This window comes from Thalassophryne amazonica, chromosome 4, assembly GCF_902500255.1.
Source record: "Thalassophryne amazonica chromosome 4, fThaAma1.1, whole genome shotgun sequence".
Taxonomy (NCBI): Eukaryota; Metazoa; Chordata; class Actinopteri; order Batrachoidiformes; family Batrachoididae; genus Thalassophryne; species Thalassophryne amazonica.
In genome coordinates, this window is record NC_047106.1 from 21,628,704 (window position 1) to 21,653,173 (window position 24,470).

A 24,470-nucleotide genomic window follows, 5' to 3' on the forward strand; every position below is an offset into this window, starting at 1 on the left:
TTGAAGTAGATTTTCTGATATTTTCAGGGCTAAATGTTTCATAAAATGACAGATTCATCTCAAACAAAAAAAATACAGCTTTAAGTCAAACTGGAAACACATTGCCTTCATAAAATTGATGTCTAACGGTGGCTTAACATTTTGGTATTCTGTACTGAAAATAAGATTTACTTTGTTTTTACGAGAAGTAAAATCTTTCATCTTGCAGTATATTTCATAATCTTAAAATTTTCATTTTTACATGAAGGTGGATGGTCGTGGAGTTGGTGGGATGGGGAATCTGTTCAGAGAGTACGGCAGCACGTCTTCAGTCGACATCCAGGGCATTCCTGAACAAAGCTTCTTCGAGATGCTCAACCAGTTCCACCAGGAGAGACCCGACCAGCGCAGCTCAGCATCCGGACGCCTCAGAGAACTGCTGACCGTGACGGACTCTCAACCAAAGGCTCCCCTCCTCTCTGCTTCTTCACCCATTCCCACGATGAGTGGCGATGACAGAGGGACGGGGAGGAAAGACGGAGCAGAGAGAGTGAGGAAGAAAAGTGGAGGGACGGAGTCATCACTAGGCACCTCCTCTTTGTTTAGGAAGCTTCGGAGCTCAAGCAGAGGGGAGCTGGATGGAGGGAAAGGAGAGACTATTGAAGATAGCGGAGGGCGGAGTTTAGTAGATTGCACTTACAAACCGTGGGTGTGCCCCAAAAGCTTTGTCCACTTTGATGCTCAGAGCATTCTGTTTGACCTACACGAGGCAGCTGCTCAGCGTGCTTTTGTTGCCCAGAGGAGGAACATTGCCACGGGGGCATCAGCCGCCTCAGTGTCTCTGTCCACTTCAAGAACCTCAGCACCAAGTGGGAACGAACCAACTTACTCCAGCATTGAGGATCTGACAGCAGTCCTTGACCCAAGCACCACAACAACCTGCGTAGGAATGGACCCTGCAGAGGGGCCTCCTGGGACCTCCTTAAGCTCACTGCTCCTCTGCTGTCCCCACTTCCTCAATGAGACTGGGGGCTATGGAGAGCGCAACATCAGCTTCCTCAGTTCCTCAGCAGAGCGAGGAGTTGAAGGCACAAGAGGTTGGCTGAGGAGGAGCAATGCCAGCATGTCCATTCTGGAGGTCTCAATCGAACAGCAGGTTATAAGACTGGACAGACTGAAGCTCTACAGCATAGAGCATGTAGACCTTGGGGCCAGGTACTACAGAGACTACTTCCACGGCAAAGGTAACGGAGATTCTCACACATTAGAATCAAACAAGTCCTGAAATATTCTTTGATGTTAGTGCCCTGTCATGAGGGATCAAGCAAAAACTGATTATTAATCTTATCATTTTGTATTTTGTGATTTTTTTTTTTTTTTTTTTTTTTAAGACTTTATTTTAATTCCAATACATTTTCTACAAGTTGAAAAATGGGGGGAAGTAACGCTTTTCATGAGCATCAGTATGTCGAGTGCATATTACAAGTAGAAACATATCAGCCAATACCAAGGTCGGCAAGTTGGGGAGCGCAGGATGAAAGTTAGCGTACTTGCCTCCCAAACAAAAGGTTCCCAATTTCAGGCCTACTGTGCCCCGTTATCCATGTGCATCTGCAGTTCCATTGGGAAGGACATCTGGTATAAAACTTGTAGAGTCATCATGCAGATCCATACCGGATCCGCTGTGGCAAACCCCAAGTCAAAATAGGAGCAGCCAAAAAAAATTGCTGTCAGTACCTCACATTAGGGCTGCAGCTATTGAATATTTTTTCAATAGAGTATATTAGCAATTATTACATCGATTAACCAAGTAATTGGATAAGAAGTACTTTTGCGTTTTTAAACAATTTGTCAGTAGGGCATTACGTACATAACACTTTTATTGGCCCAGAATCTTTGGACTGTTAGCTTCAAAACTAAAGCCATTTAGTGCAAGTGTCACCTGACATAATCTAAGGGTATTGTGGGGGGCGTGTCCTCTTTCCATCTTGATTCACTTCTGGAAGGCAGTCTCTGAGCAGGTACAATGAAGAACTTGTGTATTTATGTAGAAAGCACGACTTACTGAAAGGTAAAGCAGTTTTATCAGCACTTTTTATGTCAGGCCATTCTCAGAATGAGACTTTAGCCGTATTGGGGGGAAGCAAAGGTTTAGTACAGTGGTGTCCAAACTATTACAGAAAGGGCCAAGAGGGTGCAAGTTTTCTTTGCAGCCACTGACTCCAGCAGGTGATTTCACTGATTAACATCACTTTGAGCAGATGGGATGAGTTCATCAGTGCTGGCCACCCGTCTAAACTGAGCAATCAGGGAAGAAAGGCCACCTGGAGTTTGCCAAAAGGCACCTGAAGAGGTCACAGTCCATGAGAAACAAAATTATCAGGTCTGATGAGACAAATATTGAATTCTTTGGCGTGAATGCCAGGTGTCATGTTTGGATGAAACCAGGCACCATCCCTGCAGTGAAGCATGATGGTGGCAGCATCATGCTGTGGGGATGTTTTTCAGCGGCAGGAACTGGGAGACTAGTCAGAATTGAGGGAAAGATGAATGCAGCAATGTACAGAGACATCCTGGATGAAAACCTGCTCCAGAGCACTCTTGACCTCAGACTGGGGCGATAGTTTATCTTTGAGGTGGACAATGACCCTAAACACACAGCCAAGATAACAAAGGAGTGGCTTCGGGACAACTCTGTGAATGTCCTTGAGTGGCCCAGCCAGAGCCCAGACCTGAATTTGATTGAACATCTCTGAAGAGATCTGAAAATAGTTGTGCACCGACACTCCCTATCCAACCTGATGGAGTTTGAGAGGTGGTAAAAAGAGGAATGGACAAAAATGCCCAAAGATAGGTGCACCAAGCTTGTGGCATCATATTCAAGAAAACTTGTGGCTATAATTGCTGTCAAAGGTGCATCAACAAAGTATTGAGGAAAGGGTGTGAGTACTTGTGCACATGTGATTTCTTAGTTTTTCATTTTTAATAAATTTGCAAAAAAAAAAAAAAAAAACATTATGGGATATTATGAGTAGAATTTTGAGGGGAAAAAAAATGAATTTACTCCATTTTGGAATAAATCTGTAACTTAACAAAATGTAGAAAAAGAAGCGCTGTGCATACTTTCTGGATGCACTGTAAATGTGCAGTGTAAAACTGTGGCCGGTGTTCATCCAGTGTCATTCCACACATCTCAGCCTGTTCAGCACAAAGTGGGCCAATCTGGCAGTACTCCTAACAGCTTTTACTACACTTGTACCTGTCAACGGACTGTCGGTCAGTTCTGAGCTTGCCTTTGTGCATGAACACCGTTAGCACTTAACCTAATCAGCTTTATTTTACGTCTGGTTTTAAGTGTAATAAATTGCACCAAACTTAAGCGATCAGTGGTTTTTGTGTGATCTGTGCTCGGCTGTTCACATGTGGGTCTCGTCAACATCACCTCGCCAGACACTGTGTACCAATTCTCCCGTTGGCGAGCATCATCTGGCTGCACCCTCATTAGGGACCGACGCTGTTTGGAGCACGTGTGCAAGCATGTATACACAGAGAGACAGGCCCGCAGCCGATAAAGGTTGCATTTCACAAATGTGTTCTGCTGTTGCTTTTCTAATTTAGCCATCCACCAAAAAATTACTGATTGTGGCTGACTGTGTGCTAGAATCTGTCCTCTGTCTATGATAGAATCATCGCTTAAAAGCTTTTTTGCAAGACATTTTTGCAGGACATGGCAAACATATTAAGTAGGCAAATTTTAAAGTCTGAGATTTATAAGTTTTACCTTTTTTCTTTTTTAGAAAATTGCAATGACTTCACGTACACTAATTGCATTTCAGAAGGTTGCATCAGGTGAATCTTTCACTTCTGCATTTTAACTCACTCGATGCCATTGACTCTAAAACGCGTCTTTTCCGATAGTAACGCCCCGTGCCAAAGATGCCTCATTGAGCCAATTTCTTTTCTTCTCTTTTCTTTTCTTGTGGTATGTTTGTTGTTGACATGGACGTAGAACTCAGTTTTCTATGGGTCTTGAAAAAACACTCAGATGCTGAAGAAATCCTGGCACTGGGATGTTCTGAACGTTGAAAATGGCTGGCACTCAGTGAGTTAACTAGGGATGCACTGATCTCATCGTGTACAGTTTCAGCCCAATCAAGCCATTTTTATAATTTGTCGTATCCATTAAATTAATATGATTAAACCCAAGTCACCAAATAAGTGTGCCTGCACGTTGCCTCTGCTTTGTCAGCAGACCAAAGAAAGTTCTGGCTGCTGATTTATGACAGAGTCATGGTTCACATTTTGAAAGCGACTTAATACTTAATCAGTTTCCCTCCGTTTGGTAACACCGGTGCTCTATCAGGCAGAGCTCAGAGCTGCCACACTGAGAATTTCAAACATATATTTCACCTCACTTTAGATGCACACAAACACTTTGTTTTCTGATTGATGGTGAATGTGATATGACCTTCTGTTTTAGAGACTGTACACAGGCCATAGCTAGAAAGAAGAGTTGAAAATGGCACCGGTGAGGAAGGGGGCGGGGGGCTGAATCCCTCATTTCTCTCTGTAACCAATTATATATGTATAAAGCTGATGTTTGAATGCAGAAGAAACGATTTTCCTTTCAAAACTAACCTTAACCATATCTTTTGTTTGTTTTTTCACCAGAGCACTCAAACTACTTTGGGACAGATGACAAGCTTGGCCCCGTGGCTGTCAGCATCCGCAGGGAAAAACTGGATGACACCAAAGACCTCAAAGACCAGTACCAGTACCGCCTCATTGTCAGAACAAGTGAGGTACGTGTAATTTGCAGTCCCTGTAACACACTTTTTTATTATTATTATTATTTTTTTTCCTCTTTGCTCAATCTGTTTTCCTTGCAAAGAATTCCACCTGCCCAGTTACAGTATCCTCAAACCAAACACCAGCTGTTCTGGCCAAAGATGTTGGCCAATTGTCAAAAGGAAAATCACCACTCAATTGTTAGGGATGGGACTCAAGAACTGGTTCCACTTGAGTACAACCCCAATTCGAATGAAGTTTGGACATTGTGTAAATAAAAACAGAATACAGTGACTACGTTTACATGCCGTTAATATTCAGGTTAAGGTCACTATTCTGGTTTCTGAATCATTAGGAATAACCCGTTTACATGCTTAAGCAGACAGAGTTACTCCTGTATACATGGTCACTGGTATCATTTTGAATATCCCCATCTAAACAGCGATGCACGTCATCCACCAGTGCTTGATTTGATCTGGCGTTTGTGCAAACCCTGCTTCGTGTAATCCTGCTTCGTGTAAAACCCCTCACTGCACACTTTTCTCAAACAGGCATTAACATTTTCTCATTTTTCTCTCCTGCGGGCTGCCTCCACATCAAAACAGCGAGCGTCTCTGGACCTGTTGCCAGATTTGGCGCAGCTACGCACAGAAGAGAGGGGGGCGGTGTGAGTGGTCCATTGCTGCGTTTACCGAGCTGCAGACGGTAAGCGCATCGGAGGCAGAGCAATCGTGGTGATATGCTGACCGGTGCTGCGACCGGGCTGCCTGATAAGGACACAGAACACAATGCGCTGTTTACAGCTGCTTCTGTGGTGTCCGGTGGGCTGCACGTGCTGCATACAAGTAGTTGCTGTACTCAAAAGACCAAGATTCCTTGCGGATAGGACATGCGCAGGACACAAAATAATGTTCCTTTCTATGGGGATATCCTGATGCGCGTTTATATGACCTGATATTCGGGTTAGAAAAGGAGTAACCCAGGGGTCTTATTCGGGTTTTTAAAAACCGGAATATGAGCATATTCGGGTTTTTGCGGGCGTTTACATGGCCATGCGCAACCGGGTTATTGCCAATATTCCGGTTATGAAAGGGTTATTGGCTGCATGTAAACGTAGTCATTGATTTGCAAATCCTCTTCGACCTATATTCAGTTGAATACACCACAAAGACAAGATATTTAATGTTCAAACTGATAAGCTTTATTGTTTTTGTGCAAATATTTGCTCATTTTGAAATGGATGCCTGCAACATGTTTCAAAAAAGCTGGGACAGTGGTATGTTTACCACTGTGTTACATCACCTTTCCTTCTGACAACACTCAATAAGCGTTTGGGAACTGAGGACACTGATTGTTGAAGCTTTGTAGGTGGAATTCTTTTCCATTCTTGCTTGATGTATGACTTCAGTTGTTCAACAGTCCGGGGTCTCCGTTGTCGTATTTTGTGCTTCGTAATGCGCCACACATTTTCAGTGGATGACAGGTCTGGACTGCAGGCAGGCCAGTCTAGTACCTGCACTCTTTTACTACAAAGCCATGCTGTTGTAACACGTGCAGAATGTGGCTTGGCATTGTCTTGCTGAAATAAGCAGGGACGTCCCTGAAAAAGACGTTGCTTGGATGGCAGCATGTGTTGCTCCAAAACCTGGATGTACCTTTCAGCATTGATGGTGCCATCACAGATGTGTAAGTTGCCCATGCCATGGGCACTAACACACCCCCATACCATCACAGATGCTGGCTTTTGAACTTTGCACTGGTAACAATCTGGATGGTGTTTTTCCTCTTTTGTCCGGAGGACACGGCGTCCATAATTTCCAAAAACAATTTGAAATGTGGACTCATCAGACCACAGCACACTTTTCCACTTTGCGTCTGACCATTTCAAATGAGCTTGGGCCCAGAGAAGGCGGCGGCGTTTCTGGATGTTGTTGATGTATGGCTTTTGCTTTGCATGGTAGAGTTTTAACTTATGTATCGACAAACTGTGTTAACTGACAATGGTTTTCTGAAGTGTTCCTGAGCCCACGCGGTAAGATCCTTTACACAGTGATGTTGGATTTAATGCAGTGCCATCTAAGGGATCAAAGGTCACAGGCATTCAATGTTGGTTTTCGGCCTTGTTGCTTACGTGTAGAAAGTTCTCCAGATTCTCTGAATCTTCTGATTATATTATGGACTGTAGATGATGGAATCCCTAAATTCCTTGCAATTGAACATTGAGAAACATTGTTCTTAAACCGTTGGACTATTTTTTCACACTGTTGTTCACAAAGTGGTGATCCTCACCCCATCTTTGCTTGTGAATGGCTGAGCCTTTTGGGGATGTTCCTTTTATACCCAATCATGACACTCACCTGTTTGTGGTGTATTCAACTGAATATAGGTTGAAGAGGATTTGAAAATCATTGTATTCTGTTTTTATTTACATTTTACACAATGTCCCAACTTCATTGGAAATGGGGTTATAAAAGAAGTAAGTCTTAAACAGGCCCTGAGACGCGTTGATACTGGTGATCATCTCCATATTCCATAGCATGAACCAACTGAGAGTCTTAAGACACTGCCTGGATAGGACGACAGTCTGACACGGGTTATTACCCAAGCCGAGGTTCGACATCCAGTTACAGCAGCATTGACTGGGATGATGCTGATTAATTTGTTCGAGGATGCATACGGGCAGCATGACTAGGAATTGAAGCAGGGCTACATATTGGTAGTCCACCTTATCCCACTGAGCTGCCTGCTCCACCAGCTGAGGGCCAGTAACAGAATTTTCAGTCCAATTAAATGCTTCGCATCATCACTTCCTCTTGTCAATACGTACGTCTTTTGTTTTTGTTTTTTTTACAGTTGTGTGTTACAAAAGCTCATGCACTGTGGTATCAGATGTGATGTCGTCACATGAAACTCTGTCTAGTAATAAGCAAAATGGGCTGCATTGATGCTGAGAAGTTGTTCTGGCCTCCATTTTTTCCATCTGAGGAAATTGACGAGGAAACTGATGAGGAATCGATAAAGAATCAGAGCGATGAGCAGATAAGATAATGGCATCCTTATCAGCTGCCATCCACATTACTTATCCAGTTTAGCAGTTAAAATGATGTGCTGCCTGAGGAGATTTAAGTTTCACCACAGTTCTGTTGCATTCGTATCGAAGAAATTCTCACAGATCGTTCGATCACGTTCAGAATACACTTTCTTCTCATCTCTGTTTAAATTGAACATATTTGTGAGAGCATCAGCGATAACAACATATTTGCGATCTGGAAAGCAAAAAAAGCTTGAATGTGAGAGATTGTTCTTCATTGATTTCTGTCATTTAGACGTTAGACTGATTCCAAACCATCTTGTAAAGCTGTGTGCAGTTTGAATTAGTAGGAAAGACATTATCGGGTCTCATCTGCTTGTAAATGTGTGTGTGTGTGCAGTAAAGACGCAAACCTGAAGGAATCAATTCAGAATTAAAACGTCTTATATCACAGTATTCTAATCATGTTTTAGGAGCACAGCTGCATTTATGCAAAGATAGCTTTACTCATGATCTTTTAAAGCACATCTCTGCCATGTTGGAGTCAGAGGCCACTAAATAAAAAGTAAATGTTGCATCCAGGAAAACATTCACAATGACATATTAAGCTATCTTTATTACTGGCCATGTGTTTACATGCCCCTAACATAGGTGGATGTGTAGCAATCATCCTGTCCGTCCATCTGTCAGTTAGCTGTTGGGTGGATTTCAGTGAAAATTCACACAGCGGTTTGACACCACTTTAGTGCAGCAGAATATTTAGATCAAAGTCCTGCATCAAATTCTTGATTTTTCATCAAATTCTGCACAAGTACTCCCTAGACATTACTCTTTTGAACAAGCCGACTAGCCACTTGAATTTTCAATAGGCGGCCACATAGGGGTCAATTGAAGAGTTACACAGGAGTCAAAATTAAAAATGGTCTAATCAAATTGAAGCCTACACTGCATTATTTGTCTGATCATAACGATTCCAAAAAGGTATAGTTTGGACTATCTGTGACTGAATGTTCAGGAGTTATGGGGTAAGAACAGCAAAAATGGTGACAAAGGTCAGTTTCAGTTTGTGCAGGGGTCAAAAGTTAAAGTTCCTCCAATTTTGGTAAAAAATGATGCAGCCTATTAGTTGAGTTAACAGGGTTTTAAAAAGGAATAGTTTGGACCATGTATCATGCATAGTTATCATGTTACAGGGTAACATGTCACATGTCATAGAATCCAATGGATGTTGACCTTGTTTGACCTTTACTTTGGAGACCAACCATTCAGCACAGTCAAAACTATTCCATTTATTAATCCTATTAGCTCAACCAATACTTTGTATCACTTTTTCCAAAATTGAAGGAACTTTAAATTTTGACCTGTGTACAAACTGAAACCGAACTTTGTCACCATTTTTGCAGTTTTTACCCCATAACTCCTGAACATTCAGTCATAAATAGTCCAAACTATACGTTTTTGGAATCGTTATAATCAGACAAATGATGTAATGTAGTTTTCAATTTGATTGGAGCATTTTTAATTCTGACCCCTGTGTAATTCTTAATTGACCCCACCTGGCCACCTATTGAAAATTCAAGTGGCTAGTCCGTTTATTCCAAAAGAGTAATGTCTAAGGAGTATTTGTGCAGACTTTGATGCTTGTATCACCAGGATTGTTTCAGTTATCTGCTGCACTACTTGAAGATGTGCATGAAGGAAACGACACAAACCTAAAAGTTAGCTTTGGTAACCACTAGTCTGCTTTGTGCAAACCTAACACTAACTGCTAACACTAAACTGATAAACTGCCACAACATTTATCTTAAGCTACTGATTACGCCTAACTTCTCTTATGTGAAATTAACTTTGCCCTGTTTTTTTTTTTTTTTTTTTTTTTTTTGGTGAATCTTTCACCAAAAAAAAAAAGGGTAGCTGACAAACAGACCTAAAGAGCTGATTTTTTTTTTTTTTTTTTATGTTTCCATTCCACATATGGTTTAGTCACTGTGGAGAAAACATTAAATGAATAATGAATATTCAGAAATATAAACAGACATGGAAAATCATTTTAATATCATCTCGAGGTGATGCTTGTTGTCTTTGAATGATGTGTCAAGCAGGATCAAACATATATGATTTTATAGTTTCCTGCTAAACTTTGTTTAAAAAAAAACTCCCAACTTAAAGTTAGTAGAACTAAATTTAATGGAAGTTGATTGATCTGCTAATGGCTTTCAAATTTAGCTGAAAAGCTAATGTGCAAATAAAACATTAGCTTCACTGATTAGCTGAACTGTGCCTGACGCTGCGTGTAATACATGCAAGCAGCTCGTAATGCCGAGTGTCTGGTGTCATTCTGTGAGCTTGATCACAGATCTCTAGTTTCAAAACAAAGCATGATTTATTTATTTTAAATAAATCTAAATACTATACTATACACAGCTCACTGTGCCAGACCCCATCTGTCAGTGGATCACTTACTTCATCAAGTGAATACAATCATCAGCCTCATCCAAAATGGGTACGAGTCTTCTTCCAGACAGGAGGTGGAACGGCTGGTCATTGAACGTCAGAACAACTTGGAGCTGAACTCAAGACTGTGGAGATGACAATGGACTTCAGGAGGAGCCGCCACCCTCCCCCGGGTCATATCCATCATCTGGTTTGGTTCAGCAAACAAAGAAGACAGGAACAGTCTGCAACAGACAGTCAGCTCTGAGAGAGGATCACTGGTGCTAAGCTGCCTCCATCCAGGACTTGTACAAATACAGGGTGAAGAAAAGGGCAGGAAGCATCTCTGCAAACCCATCACGCCCTGGTCATAACCTCTTTGAAATTCTGCACTCTGGACGGCACTACAGGGCACGCCACCAAAACAACCAGACGCAGGAATGGTTTCTTCTCCCAGACCATCAGTCTAATGAACAGTTAAATAGACTGTTCATGACTAATAAACCTCAGCCTAAAACACACACTGAACACTCACCAGAGTATCTACATAGAGATCTGTATCACCAATAACGCAAGTACTCGCCGTCACTCCCACTTTGCACTATTGCATTTTAAACTGCAATCACTTTATTTATTATTATTCCTTACTTCATTTGTGTTCCGTTTATGTCTAGTTGTCTCATTTGTGATGGTTCTTCTGGTTCTGATTTGTTACTGTTCCATAATGTCTTACATATTACATCTCTAGGTTTGGACTCCTTTTTTTTTTTTTTTTTTTTTTTTTTTTGCACGATGGGGTTATGGTTTCTCCATCGCTTTGGTTCACACGGTTATTTGATGCGTCTTCACCAATGCGATACCCTGTAGTTTTTCTCGGTGTTTGAAAGGTGAAGATGTCGTGCAGTCCGATCTGTCAGATTGTCCTGTTTCATCCTGTTTCATGTGGTCTTGTTTTCACTCTGTCTCCGTGCTGCAGTGTTGTTTTAACTGGATTACATGGCTGCCTGGCCTCATCTCCTTAGCGCTGCTGAAATAATGGAGCCTCTCTGCTGCCTAAATACACAGAGCTCAGCTAATAGACACAACCGGCACACCCGTGCACGCAGTTCCCACACAGATGAAGGGGGGGGGGGGGGGGAATTGATTGCAGACTTTATTGGCTCCCGCTTGAGCTGCGGCCACTTTCAAATATCAGTTGTTGTAATTCTGTGCAGCCGTGCTGACGCAGCAAGGAGGAAAGATCTCCCACCACCACCACTTCGCCCACTTTCTGTCGCACCTTCACGTGCACTCCAGTGGTATTCCAGCTCAGCATGTTGTAGTGGCACAGAGGCTGAGGACTCAGAATGACAGCTCTATAACTCCAGCTCTGTCAGTCCACTTTGATGGCTCTGCAGTAGAGCCGAGTCTGAGCCTCTCTGCCCCCCACCACCTCCAGAGCCTGCCATGCATTTTTAATGAGTTTGTGCGTGCATGTGGTGAGAAAGAACGCTCCTCTCCGACTGCATGTGAGGTTGTAATTGTCTGACTTATGAAGCAGGCCAGTTTCCCCCTCACCAGAGAGCAGTGCGATGCTGAGCAGAATATTAATTCACATTACCGCTGGGCAGAAAAGTCCATTACCTGCTGCAGCTCCACCACTCATCCAGCTTGACCTCTGACCTTTCTGTAAAAACAAAGCAAGAATCAATACAGCTGGCTTATTAAAATCAATTTTATTGTCATGCGTGACTTCCAGGACCTGAGTAGTTTTAGGGGTTTGGTATTTGCTCATGTCTCTGCAGTACTACCTGTTTAACGGTTTCCTGACTCTTTGTTTTGTTGATGATGATAATATTTCAGTTGGGTAATGTGTGTCTTGTCCTTTCCCACGTGCAGCTGACAACCCTGCGGGGCTCTATTTTAGAGGATGCGGTGGCGTCTACAGGGAGACACGGCACTGTGCGGGGTTTGCCTCTGAAAGAGGTTCTGGAGCAGGTGGTCCCCGAGCTTAATGTCTCCTGTTTGAGACTTGCACTCACCACGCCGAAGGTCACAGAGCAGCTCCTTAAACTGGATGAACAGGGGGTGAGTTTTGTGCGTCTTGGGCTTGTGAAGTGAGACTGGAAATGAGGCAGTTGAGCTCCACCTTCAGTCAACATTCAGGGTGTAACGGTACACAGAAATCACAGTTCAGTACCTTTTTGTTATATGGAAACGAGAAATACAAGACTAAAGTGCCTGTTTGTTTTTATTAAATTTGTGACATTGCTCACTGAGCTTCAGCATGTTTTAACACCTGTGATCTCAACAACAGAATATGGTTGTGTATCCAATTCTATAAAACCAAATTTACACGTACCATTACACCGCTAGTCCGAAATGCAGAATTCATTTGATTAGCTTGTGGATCTACGGTATCATGAAATGCTAAGGGGATGTTGTACATGTAGCAATCGATATTTCCACCGTGTTTGATTGAACAAATAGAATCAAACATACTCACCTGGGTGGAGTTGATGACTGTAGCACAAAATCAGCACTAGAACACGTGTGCTGAGTATCTCCCACTGGTAATTTGTACCACGGCATTCAATTGTGCAAGTATTGGATGGTAGCAGACAACGTAGGATATTTTCACTGAAACATGCCTTTTTGTGTTCTGATACTGTACACAAAACAACCGCCTTTGGGATTTGGGTAAACAGAATATTGACAGTTCTGCATCTAAAATTTAAAGCTGGAAAGTTTGTATTGAATGTAGACAAGATTGATGTTTTTGTAACTGATTGGTTTTGGTAAGGATGTGAAAGAGTCAGCTGATGTGGACAGCATCATTTGACGTATTTCGACTTATGAGAAAGCCTGTAAAAATCCATAAATTAGCTGCATCATTGTTTAAGCCATAGTGTTCAAAGCGTGTGAAAAAAGTTGCAGCTTATAGTCCGTAAATTACAGTAGCAAGGCCCCCACCCATCTTAATGTAAAGTACAAAAGTTCTACACTGGCTGACCTCATGACCTATGTGGTCAGGTCATCTAGTACCTAGCAGGTAGCTCAGTTGTATGTTGAATCTAAATTTTATGTGGCTAGTAGGGCTGCAACAAATGATTATTGGGCTCATCGATGAATCTGATGGGGTTTCGACACGATTAATCGGATTAGCGGGGAATTTTTTTAAAATGTGCCAGGGAAACAGTTTTTCTCTCCTTCTGTCACTTTATTTAACAACAGAACATTATTTGAAAACTTAAAATACTTGAAAAGCAACAAATCGTCAAATGTCCCTTGGCTGTTGAAATATAAAATAATAAAGAACAAAAATAATTATTTCAAATGGCACTGCTTTATCAAAGTGCTGAGTTGCCATAAAACAACATTGAAACATATAAATGTTATGGAAAGGATCAGGAAAAAGCATTCAGATCCCAGTCAGAACCCGTATTTCTGTTTGATACGGTTGAGCATTCCATCAAATTTTCTTGTGATCACCTGAGAAGCTTTGGAAAAATTTATAGAAATGTTGAGAAATGCCACAACTGATGTATTAAAAAAAAAAAAAAATCAGAAACCACATCTGCTGGAATCTAATGCTGCTTTTTTCTTTTTAGTTTTTTTATTATTATTTTGACATGATGCATCATTCCACTGGTTTTCCTGAAGAGATTGGTTGTAAACCTTTTGAGAAGTCCAGCTAGGAGAGAAACATACAAACTAACAAATGCCAGCAATCACATAACCTCCCTGGCAGAGTTAAAAAAAAAAAAGTTAAATTTGCCCGACATATGTAGTAGGTGAAACTTGGAGTCTGTTTATGATGTTTGAAAAACCTTTATATAAGTGAGTTTGTGTAAGTGCAAAGTGTAAAGTTAAAGTGGGGGAAATAAAAGCCGTGTGAAGGAGGGTGCGGTGTGTTTGTGCACGACCCTGTAACCATAAAAACTCCAATGATTAACCAGCTTATCTCGCATTTGATTTATTGGAGGGCGAAAGAAGATGGTGTGGTGAGTAGTTTCTCCATCAGTGAAGTCACGCTCAATGTGTACCGACATGTTCACAGTTAGTTAGGTTAAACGTTGATCTGGAATATCCCAGATGCCGTTACGTCACGCTGCTTCAGAAGCACAGAGTGTTTGAGCTGTTTGTGTTTGAAGTGTGACTAATAACATTGTCCCTCCCTGGATTTGTAGTTAAGTCAGAAGCACAAGGTGGGTGTTCTGCTGTGCCGGGCAGGCCAAAGCACAGAGGAGGAGATGTACAACAATGAGGAGGCATCGCCCGCCTTCTCTGCATTCCTGGAGCTGCTGGGGGAGCAGGTGCTCCTCAAAGGATTCACCAAATATGCTGCACAGCTTGACACAAAGAGTAAGTGTGCACAAATATAAAAGTACTCACCCTCTTCATCTTTTACGTGCCTTTATGGTGTTATAAAACCAAATAATCTCAACAACCTGATCCAAATTAAGTCAAAAGATAAAATGCACAAATACAGTTGTGGTTTATTCACTTGACTCGACAGACGATGGGTGGCTCAGTGGTTAGCACTGTTGCCTCACAGCAAGAAGGCAGTGGGATCGCAGGATCAGCTGGGCCTTTCTGTGTAGAGTTTGTATGTTCTCCCCGTGTTTGCGTGGGTTCCCTCCGGGTGCTCTGACTTCCGATCACTTCCAAAAGCATACTGGTTAGGTGAACTGGACACTTTAAATTGACTGTAAGTGTGTGTGTGTGTGTGTGTGTGTGTGTGTGTGTGTGTGTGTGTGTGTGTGTGTGTGTGTGTGTGTGTGTGTGTGTGTGTGTGTGTGTGTGTGTGTGTGTGTGTGTGTGCAAGTGGGAATTAGTTTGTTTGTCTGTATGTGGCCTTGCAATAGGCTGGCGTCCTGTCCAGGGTGTGCCCCGCCTCACACCCTATGACTGCTGGGATATACAGGAACTTGGCCTAACCCAACCCTAACCTGAACCTGAGCATGCCGAGTCCTCCTGAGGCCAAAGTTCTCTTGTTAGCTATTAAAACATTCTTGGCAGTCAAGCGTCTGAGTGCTCAACTCGCCTTTTTTGCAAAGGGTGAATGTTTTTGTAGACAAAGTGTCACAGTTGTGGTAAAAACATTGTGACAACTTATCTCTCATGAATATTATTTTTCGTTCAGTGAGCACCGTTTTATCTGTAGGTGATGACTTGTAAAGAAAACATCTCCTGTCTCTTGTCTTCTGTTCTCCAGCGGACTCCACAGGCACCCACTCCTTGTACACCACCTACCAAGGCTATGAGGTCATGTTCCATGTATCCACTATGTTGCCGTACATGCCCAACAACCCACAGCAGGTAAGAGTACCAACTGAAACTGCACCAAAACCCCTACTGCAGCCTTCTTACAGGTGAAGTGCTCTGTACGTCACAGGGCGAAAGGCAAAATAGAAAATGTCAAGACAGAGCTCTTTATCCATTACTTCTAGAAATGCCATTTAAATGCTAGCTGCGGTTACTTAAACTTTTAAACTCAGTGGACCTGTCCTATGGTGCTGAGTATATGGAAAATATACGATACGTTATCACAATACATGATATATTATTCCATCCCTGTAAGTCCTGGAGAAAGACTACGATCCAGGCTTTCAGTGATGTCCTCTTGACCTTGTAGAGAGAGATTCACTTATCTCAGCAGTGACATTCATGTGTTTGGTCCTCGAGCTTTGAGGTGAGGAAATGCCTGAGAAGAGATTATAGAGTTATCAGGTTCCTGGACCGAGGTGTATGGCAATGCCAGTATCTTTGCAAGAGAGCTAACGTCCAAGTTTTTATGGTTCTGCTGCTTCCTGTCTTACTGTATGGTTGTGCGACCTGGGTGCCAACGAGTCACTTAAGGCAAAGACCAGGGTTGCCAACTCTCACGCGTCTGGCGTGACACGCATGCTTTCAGCATCAATTTCACGCTGTCTGGCACAAGCAAGAAATGTCATGCCAAAATATAAATATCTTGCGTTAATTTTCTGTTGATGACTAGATTACAGTAGACCAGACCACAGCACATTGTTTCTTAATGAAAGAAGAGGAGTTAAAGACCCACACCCGAAACAGCTGTTAACATCTGCTGACAGCGTTCTGACTGCAGTATTCTCTGATTGTTGATTCACTGAAAACCTTGCAGCTGAGAAAGTCAGAGCTCAGACAGAGTTCGAACAAAGCTTCGAAGCTTGTTTCTGAGTCGGCCACTTTTTGGATGACAAAGGTAAGCCAAAAAATAGCCTAACAAACCAAATAACGTATTGTCTAATAAAACTGGGTTGTCACTACAAACGTAGCCTAATCAGTGTGTTGACACACTAGGCTACAGACTTCAACTAGGTGCAAACTAGGTAATTCAAAGGACATGTCGTACATTACTTAATGTCCTGGTTAGCAAGTATTCATGATTGTAAGTCTGTCTGTGTACGTGTGCTGAAAACGTGTAGTCGCTGAAGAATTTTATTGATAATTATTAGTGACGGAGAAACTGAAGCATTTTGAACCACTGAATCAAGATGAAGCAATTGTGTTGAAATGGTTCAGCGTTTGAGCGTTTGATACAATTAAATATGGTGACATCTGCTGGCCAATCTTTAACATAGCACTTGCATGGAACAAATAAACAGGCACTGTTATGTATGTTTAATAATAAAGGTTCTACGTGCATCTTGAAATTTTTACAATATTTTCGTGTAAAGACATTAATAATGTAATTGTGTTATAATGTGACTGTGCCATCATCAAATACTGTATGTAATAGTGATATAAAGTGTGAAATGCTTCTGCAACTAGGGACTGTTGTGACTGTTATGGCATTGTACAAAATGAAGGGGATTTGGGGGCTTCAACGGTTTTTATTTAAAAACAAGATAATTTCAGTGGTATTAGGCTTGAGTCTGTTCCTCCTCTCCAGTATTGGACAGAAGACTCACACGGCACAGACGTTGGTGTCATTGACACATTTTGTCTAACTTGTAAACAGCTGCCTCCGTATCTCTTCTTGCAAATTCACTGCAGAAAATGGTTCTGGGGAGCATTAGCATGGCTAAAATCCTTCAGCTTCTGGGGGGCAAAACCAGGACCATCTTGACCCGCAGCCATTTTAAGCATTTTTCTTTATTTTCCTCTCACATGCCTGTAGATGAGCTTGCTGAAATATTTCGGGGAAAAAGAAAGGAGGATGGATGAGGAGAGGAGAAGAATCAGAGTTTCAACTTCTATTATTGTTTTTATTGGTAAACAAGAACTGTTTTTTTGTTTTGTTTTTAATTAGGGTTAGGGTTAACAAAAATTTTCAACGCATGCAGTCTCACTCCAGACGAGGTCCCACAGTTGGCAACCCTGAAAGACTGTGTTGTCTTTGGTACTGAGTCTCTTTGGGAGCCATGCTCCAAAGCCTGAACTGGCCTGTTAGCATGCTAATTAGCCATGTTGTGTGCTTTAATGAGGCTTGAGTCTTTATTTCATAAATGTAGCAGCTCTCTGCAGACTTGTTGTTGGAGCTTATTTCAAAACATCATTCCCTTGGGCAGAGCTGTGGTCCTTGGGTTGCTTTTCCATTCAGTCATTCTTCAAATACACGCTTTATATGTTATTAGCTTATTATAGACCTCATTCCATTAAAGGAGAACTTTTTGCAGATTAGAAGCCAAGGTATTTTTAAACAGCAGCGTACTATGAAGCCAGCATTTGGTCTATGCGTAGTTAGAAAGCTGTCAACACACATCATCCCTCGTGGATCTGGTGACCATGGTGAAACTGCCTCTGTTTTCATTGACTTTGCAAAAAAAAATGACGGTAAATGAAATGTTTGAATGTCTTTCAGTTGCTTGGAGTTAGTCCACTCCATGTGGTACACCAATACTGGTGTAGCAAAGGAGCTCAGTCAACCCTAACCCAGGTTCTGAAGTCTGACTACAGGCTTGTTGATGCTCCTCTGACTCAAGGATTCAGATTTCATCTGTCTAGTCTCTTAGACCAGACTGTTTCTGATGGGTTTGGACACAGCCTGGGTGGAGGATTTGGAGCTATTTAAATGACGAATGAACTTAACGCTATGTGGAAGATGTTCTGTGACAAGACCCTGAATGTTGTGAAGGACTGCTCCGGGTGTTCCCAGGAGGTGGTGTTTTTCTTCAGCGTGTGCTCTGGATATCATTAAAGAGCCACACGAACCAAGCGTTAGTTTATACCATCGTCTTGTGAAACTGCAGGGGAAAAAAAATGTGCTGATAGTTTAGACATACTTCTCATACCATGATGAGAAGTTTATTTAAAAATGTACTATGCAAAACATTTGGGGCAAAAGGCTTTGACTACTTGCATATGAAAAACAAAAACCCATGCAGCATCAACACTGAAGCGAACTGTATCGCTGGTATCTGGGAACATTTTGGTCAAATCACCAGGCAGATCACAGTTTCTGTGCCAGGCTTGCTCCAGTGTGGGCAGCGAGGTGTTGTGCGAGGGAGTTTTATTCTCTTGAAACATGCAGCTCGATGGGCCGCTGAAAAGCTTTTGGAATTGTAGGCTTTACTAAAAACAGTTACTTAGCCCACAGCAGTGAACTCTGCAGTTTACGGTAGATGATTATACTAATCCAGGGATCATCGGTTAGATTTGACTTGTGGCCAAATTTGAGAGGAGCTGAAACTGTCTTGTCCAAAATCAAACTGTTCATTTTGATATATATCCTGCTGAGTTGGAGGTAGAGGTTTTCTTTTAGGCCGATGTCACCACTAAATGACGCTGAGTGTGAGACAGAAGGACAGCATGGATGCCCTTCAGGTTGATTACACCCCTGAAAACTGGAACACAACACATTGGGGACAGATGTAAAGCCACAGCAGGCTAAGACACTCCTTGTGGTTTTGGAATGCTGCTTGGTCTGTGCCAGCGTTTGAATGGCCACATTTAAACCGGCATAAATGAATTAAAGCAAACAGATAAACACAACAGAGTTTGTTTGATCTTAGGAAGAAGAAAAAAAAAACCCACAAGTGAAAGGCGGAGAAACGGGCCTTCATCCGCTCACAAACTGGGGTGTGGCATATGACCACGCAACAGCACTAGGACCAAACGGCATTCTGTTAGCAAGTATATCGTATTAATGTTGGTTCAAAAGATAACCCGCTGTAGTGTTACCACTGGCCTGTGGACAAGTTGGACAATATTTTTACTTTTTTTTTTTTTTTTTTTTTTTTGCGCACTGTACTGGTCAGTAAAATGATGAGATAAAGCAGATACAAATGAGCACCAGCTACTCAATGATCACATTCATTTATTTAAATTTAATTCAATTCAGTAAATTGAAATGATTAAATTCTCAAAAAAATTTCATGGTCTGTCTGCCTGTCCATCTAATCTAGTCAGTAATGTTTAATGACAATGCTGTTACATGTTAACGAAAATTGTGGCATTTAGCCTCCAGTTTGTAATAGTGTAGTAAGCGTGTTATAAATCATTTCACCAGTAGCTGTCAGTAGCCTCTCATGAGTTGTTAAGCGATGCTTCAAGTAATGAAGCTTTTGGTGAAGCATTTGGCTGGGAGAGTCGATGAAGTGTCAAGCCTTTGACGCTTTGAGCTTCAGCTTGCTATTAGTGATCAGTCTTCTTTGGCGCATATTGATCATTAATATGAAATGTGATAGCTTCTATGAGACCACACCCCATCAGCAGTGTTGTACGTACGCAACAGCATGTATTTAACCTTTGTATGCCAGAGAGCGCAATTCCAGAAGTAGAATGTAAAATCACATTATCACAACATGCAGTCATGATACTCCACTAATGTCATCTGTATACCGTATTCATTTTTACCCAAGGTCAAAATATGGCCATCAGGTATTGCAAAGACTTTGCATCCGTCTGTCCTTCTGTCTGTGCTCAGCACAGACGTGGGCCAAGTTCAAAGATGGCTAACCTTGACCTATTCTACAAGGTCAAAAGGTCACATTCTATCCACACTCTTTCATTAATTACATGTTCATACGTCCGAGGATACTTCAGCATTGCGTTATATATATATTACTAATTTGAGAGACACTGCAACTTACACTCTAGTGAAACTTTTAAATGCAAAAATAGCACATTTGTTATTAATAATTAAATTATAATAACTATTTATATATGGCTTTATCTAGGTATCAAAGCACTAAACAAAATAAACTCCAATAATAAAAGAAATAAACAACAATAATAAAAAGTAAATTACAACAATGAACAAAAATCCCAAATTTAAGAGCCGATAATACAAATAGGTGCGAGTTCTACCCCGGAAAATACTGCAGTTGAGTTCCATGTTACTCGCATGGTAAAATAAAGAATTTGACCACTATAAACTACAAATTTTTGCTTTTGGGATTTGGAAAATACGTATAATAGATTTGTTGTCCTAACAGCTTTTCTGTCTGCATCTGAAGAATATATGGGCTTGAATTAAATTTTTTCGTAACTGCTGGTACATTTGAATCTGTGCCAAACACTGGCAGCGGCCGGGCCTTACACAGAACGTTAAACTCTTTCATTTACTCTGCATTGTAAACGGCAGCAAGCATTCTTCAAATGGGACCTCGTGACTCAAGTCGCCCTCTTCACTTAGCCCTCTCTGCTTTTTTTATTACAACACTTGTGTTTTTATAGTCTTTGTTCTCTGTGACTTGGTTTCTGTATCTGCTTTTACCCACTCGGTTTTTTGTTTTGCCCTCTGGATCAGAGCAGAGTGGGGTTGATTGGGGAGCACTCGCTTTATTTTTCTCCCTCCTTTTTTTTTTCCTTCATAATAAAGCTGCCGTCCTATTCGTTCTCTCAGGAGCAGTGCGTGCGTGTGCGCGCGCGTGTGTGTGTGTGTGTGTGTGTGTGCAGCAAGAACCATTTGTAAGTGACCTGTGCATACGAGTGCATTTTGCATGTGGGTATTTTGAATAGGTTGCGTGAGAGGCTGACATGGGTGAACATGTTATGCTCAGACAGGCCCAGTGGGCGTGCTGGATTGGTGCGATGTGTCAGCCCTTCACTGCACAACCCCAGCAAGCTGTAGAGAACTTGTTCGTTCCTTCTTGAGTAGTTTGCTCAACACAATACTTATGCATGGGAAACTATAGTGATACCTACAGCAGCGTGTGCTTTATGCTAACAATCTGTTCTGACAGTTACATCATCCTGTAAACATCTTGTAAAATGCATGCAAGGCTCAACACAGGCAGCAAATAGTGCACGTGAGACTTAAAGCAAATAGTGCACGTGAGACTTAAAGGGTGTGAAGAGTGTAACCGTGTAATGTTATAAATGGCACAATGACTCCATCCAGAGGTGTCTAGGCTGCAGCAGCCAGAATATCACATCATCAGATGAACCTCTAGGTGGCAGCATCTAATAAACATAACCTGCAGTAAACACATCCTGAGAATTATTGAAATATAGCTTTAAAGCAAGACCTGCATTTAAGCTGTCAATCATTCATTAATTTTCTGTACCCACTTATTCCAATTCAGGGTTGCTGTAATTAAAAGGTTTTTCTTTGTGCAATTTTTGTTTGTTTGTTTAGAATGGATGCTGCAATATGAAATGGTCAAAACAATGATCAAAAGAATAATAAAAATAAATTCAATTTTTTTTTCTTATTTTATAATTTGACATTTTAACTGTTGTTCTGCAAAAAAGACATTTTTAGTTCTCTCAACCTCTAGTTATCATGATGCTGTTTCCACGGATGTGCAGAATTCGCAGGTGCAGTGAAAATTGAGGCCACAGTGAGTAAAAATATGTTGGGGGGGTGGCCAGAAACTGATTGTGGTATAGAGGATTAATATGACTCGGCTGAAGAATTGAACTTGATGTTTATCATCAGTGCGTCTTGTGCAATAATGATGTTTTCCAAAGCAGCAGCGTTACTGTGAGCAGAGGATGCTCCTGCACGGAAACGTGTGCGTCCGTGGCCAAACAGTGGGCCGGATTACATAACTGCTACTTTCACACTTGTGGATGAACAAGAGAACTTGCGGTCACGCCACGAAAGACGGCGCCATGTCTCCTACACATACAACGAGAGATGGACAAGCTGACACACAGACACAAATAACCCACACAGAATTTAAAAACAAATTGCATGAGGAGCTGGGGTTTGTCTTGTCCCCCGTTAGTTTTTTTTTTATTTTTTTGCTCATTGTCTAACAACATGTTTTTGTCTCTTTGCAGCTCTTACGGAAGCGGCACATAGGGAACGACATTGTCACTATAATATTCCAGGAGCCCGGTGCCCTGCCTTTCACCCCGAAGAATATTCGCTCCCACTTCCAGCATGTGTTTGTGATTGTCCGCGTGCACAACCCCTGCTCAGAAAACACTTGTTACAGGTAAAAAAAAAAAAAAAAAAAAAACATTAGGACGAAATAATGGAAATTCAAGATGACTGAATTTAATCTCGCATTGTCTTTGTCTCTGCGATGTCTCCCCATAGCGTTGCTGTCACACGCATGAAGGACGTGCCCCCCTTCGGCCCGCCCATCCCTAGCAGCATCACCTTCCGCGACCCGGAGACTTTTCGCAATTTTCTTCTCGCCAAAGTCATCAATGCAGAAAATGCCGCGCACAAATCCGAGAAGTTCCACACCATGGCAACACGGACACGGCAGGAGTACCTGCGCGACCTGGCCGAAAACTACATCAGCAGCACGCCGGTCGACTCCTCCGGCAAACTAAACAACCTCATATCCCTCGCTTCTAAAAAACGGGAGCGCTTGAAGGCTAGAGAGGGAGCAGAGTTAGGAGCCGCTGGGGCCGTGGCCTGGAGAGTCCTGGCCCAGGACTTCAGTGGAGGAGGAGCAGAGCTTGCTTGTGCCCTGGGTGTGTCAGCAGAGTACATCCTCCTGACTGACTGTTCCACCAAAGAGGTAGTGTTTAACTGCTTCTGTGCGGACGTGATCGGCTGGACGCCGGAGCGACTGGCGCTGAAGATCTTCTACGGAAGAGGAGATCATATTGCAGTGAGTGTCCTAGAGGGCTGTGCCCAGGACATCAGGGAGATGGTGCAGAGGTTAAAGGTAAGAGCTGCTATCGAACTAAATCTAAATCTGGAAGTTATTATTAGGGAGGATAAGTCTTTCATCCATTGAAGCCACGGGGCTTCGGTTGTGTCGTGTTTTAGCGTTTCATTGTTGGCGATGACGACAAGTGGACCAGTGGGAATGTAGAGGGCTAAACATGGGTTGCAGGTCACAGTTGCATCATAAATCTTGCGTGACTGCTATTTCTGAGCTTCTAGTCAAATCAGAAGAGACAAAAGAATTTGGTGGATGTAAGTCTTCTCCCAGGTTATTGCAGAGCTACTCTTATTTTCTGGACTATAATATATTATAGTCTATAATATATATATATATATATATATATATATATATATATGCAGGGATGAGATTTTTCCAGGAATCTAACAGTCCCGGGGGTCGATTTTGTGAAACGTCCAAATCCGTTGAGAAAATGTTAGGGGGGTAAGAATGCAAAAAAAAAAAATTAATGCCAGGAGTACCTTTGTTTAATAAAATTGTCATCTATTCAGAACACTGAGTGGTCTTTGTTTGTTTTCGCCAACGCAGCACGTTCGATTAGTCCGTCAGTCAGCCGAACGCAGAAGTAACGCTGTGCTGATCAGTGACCAGTATGAAGTAGGTGCACAATGAGCATGTAGTGTAAGGGAGGCAACTGTGTAGTCTTTCAACTTACAATATTCGGTAGTTTCCCTCCAACAAATCATAAAAACCGAGACGGTATCGAAGTGCAGTCGAAGCTATTACTTACGCACGTTTTCATTGGTTATTACAAAGCTTATGACCAATCAGCGCAAAGGTTATATATGCGTTTCTCCCGCCCTTTCCTTTCTCCCGCCTTTACATGTATGTTTGTTGACAAGTGTGCCATGCTGAAAGTGGAGAATGCTGAAAATCAAGTAGGTCTAGTTATGAAAAAATATTTTGGTCACATAAATACACATGTACAGTAGATGGTCTTAGTAAGGGTTTGCAGTTTGAATTATAGATATGAACACCTGGCATTTATAGTAGTTTTTAATATCATTTTAGTGCAATTTACATGTTTTAAAACAGCAAAAAATGTTTTTTTGTTGTTTTTTTTTTACTAGTTTGAATGGTCCTGCGACTTATACTCCGGTGCAACTTGTGTACAAATAAATAAGTAAATCGATTATAAAACAAAAATTATAATAACTGTTGATATAGAGCTTTCCCAGGAAAGCAGAACTTCACTA

General features: G+C 41.8%; 1 protein-coding gene across 1 annotated transcript in view; it reads left to right on the plus strand.

Annotated features, from left to right (window-relative positions):
* The window catches only part of sipa1l3 (signal-induced proliferation-associated 1 like 3), a 209,983-nt gene that overhangs the window by 139,382 nt on the left and 46,131 nt on the right, over positions 1-24,470 (plus strand). Inside the window, exons 3-9 of the mRNA XM_034169215.1 lie at positions 248-1,223; positions 4,651-4,781; positions 12,110-12,298; positions 14,401-14,575; positions 15,429-15,532; positions 22,409-22,566; positions 22,671-23,253. Coding sequence (XP_034025106.1) covers positions 248-1,223; positions 4,651-4,781; positions 12,110-12,298; positions 14,401-14,575; positions 15,429-15,532; positions 22,409-22,566; positions 22,671-23,253 — 2,316 coding nt within the window. The remainder of the gene's footprint in view (positions 1-247; positions 1,224-4,650; positions 4,782-12,109; positions 12,299-14,400; positions 14,576-15,428; positions 15,533-22,408; positions 22,567-22,670; positions 23,254-24,470) is intronic.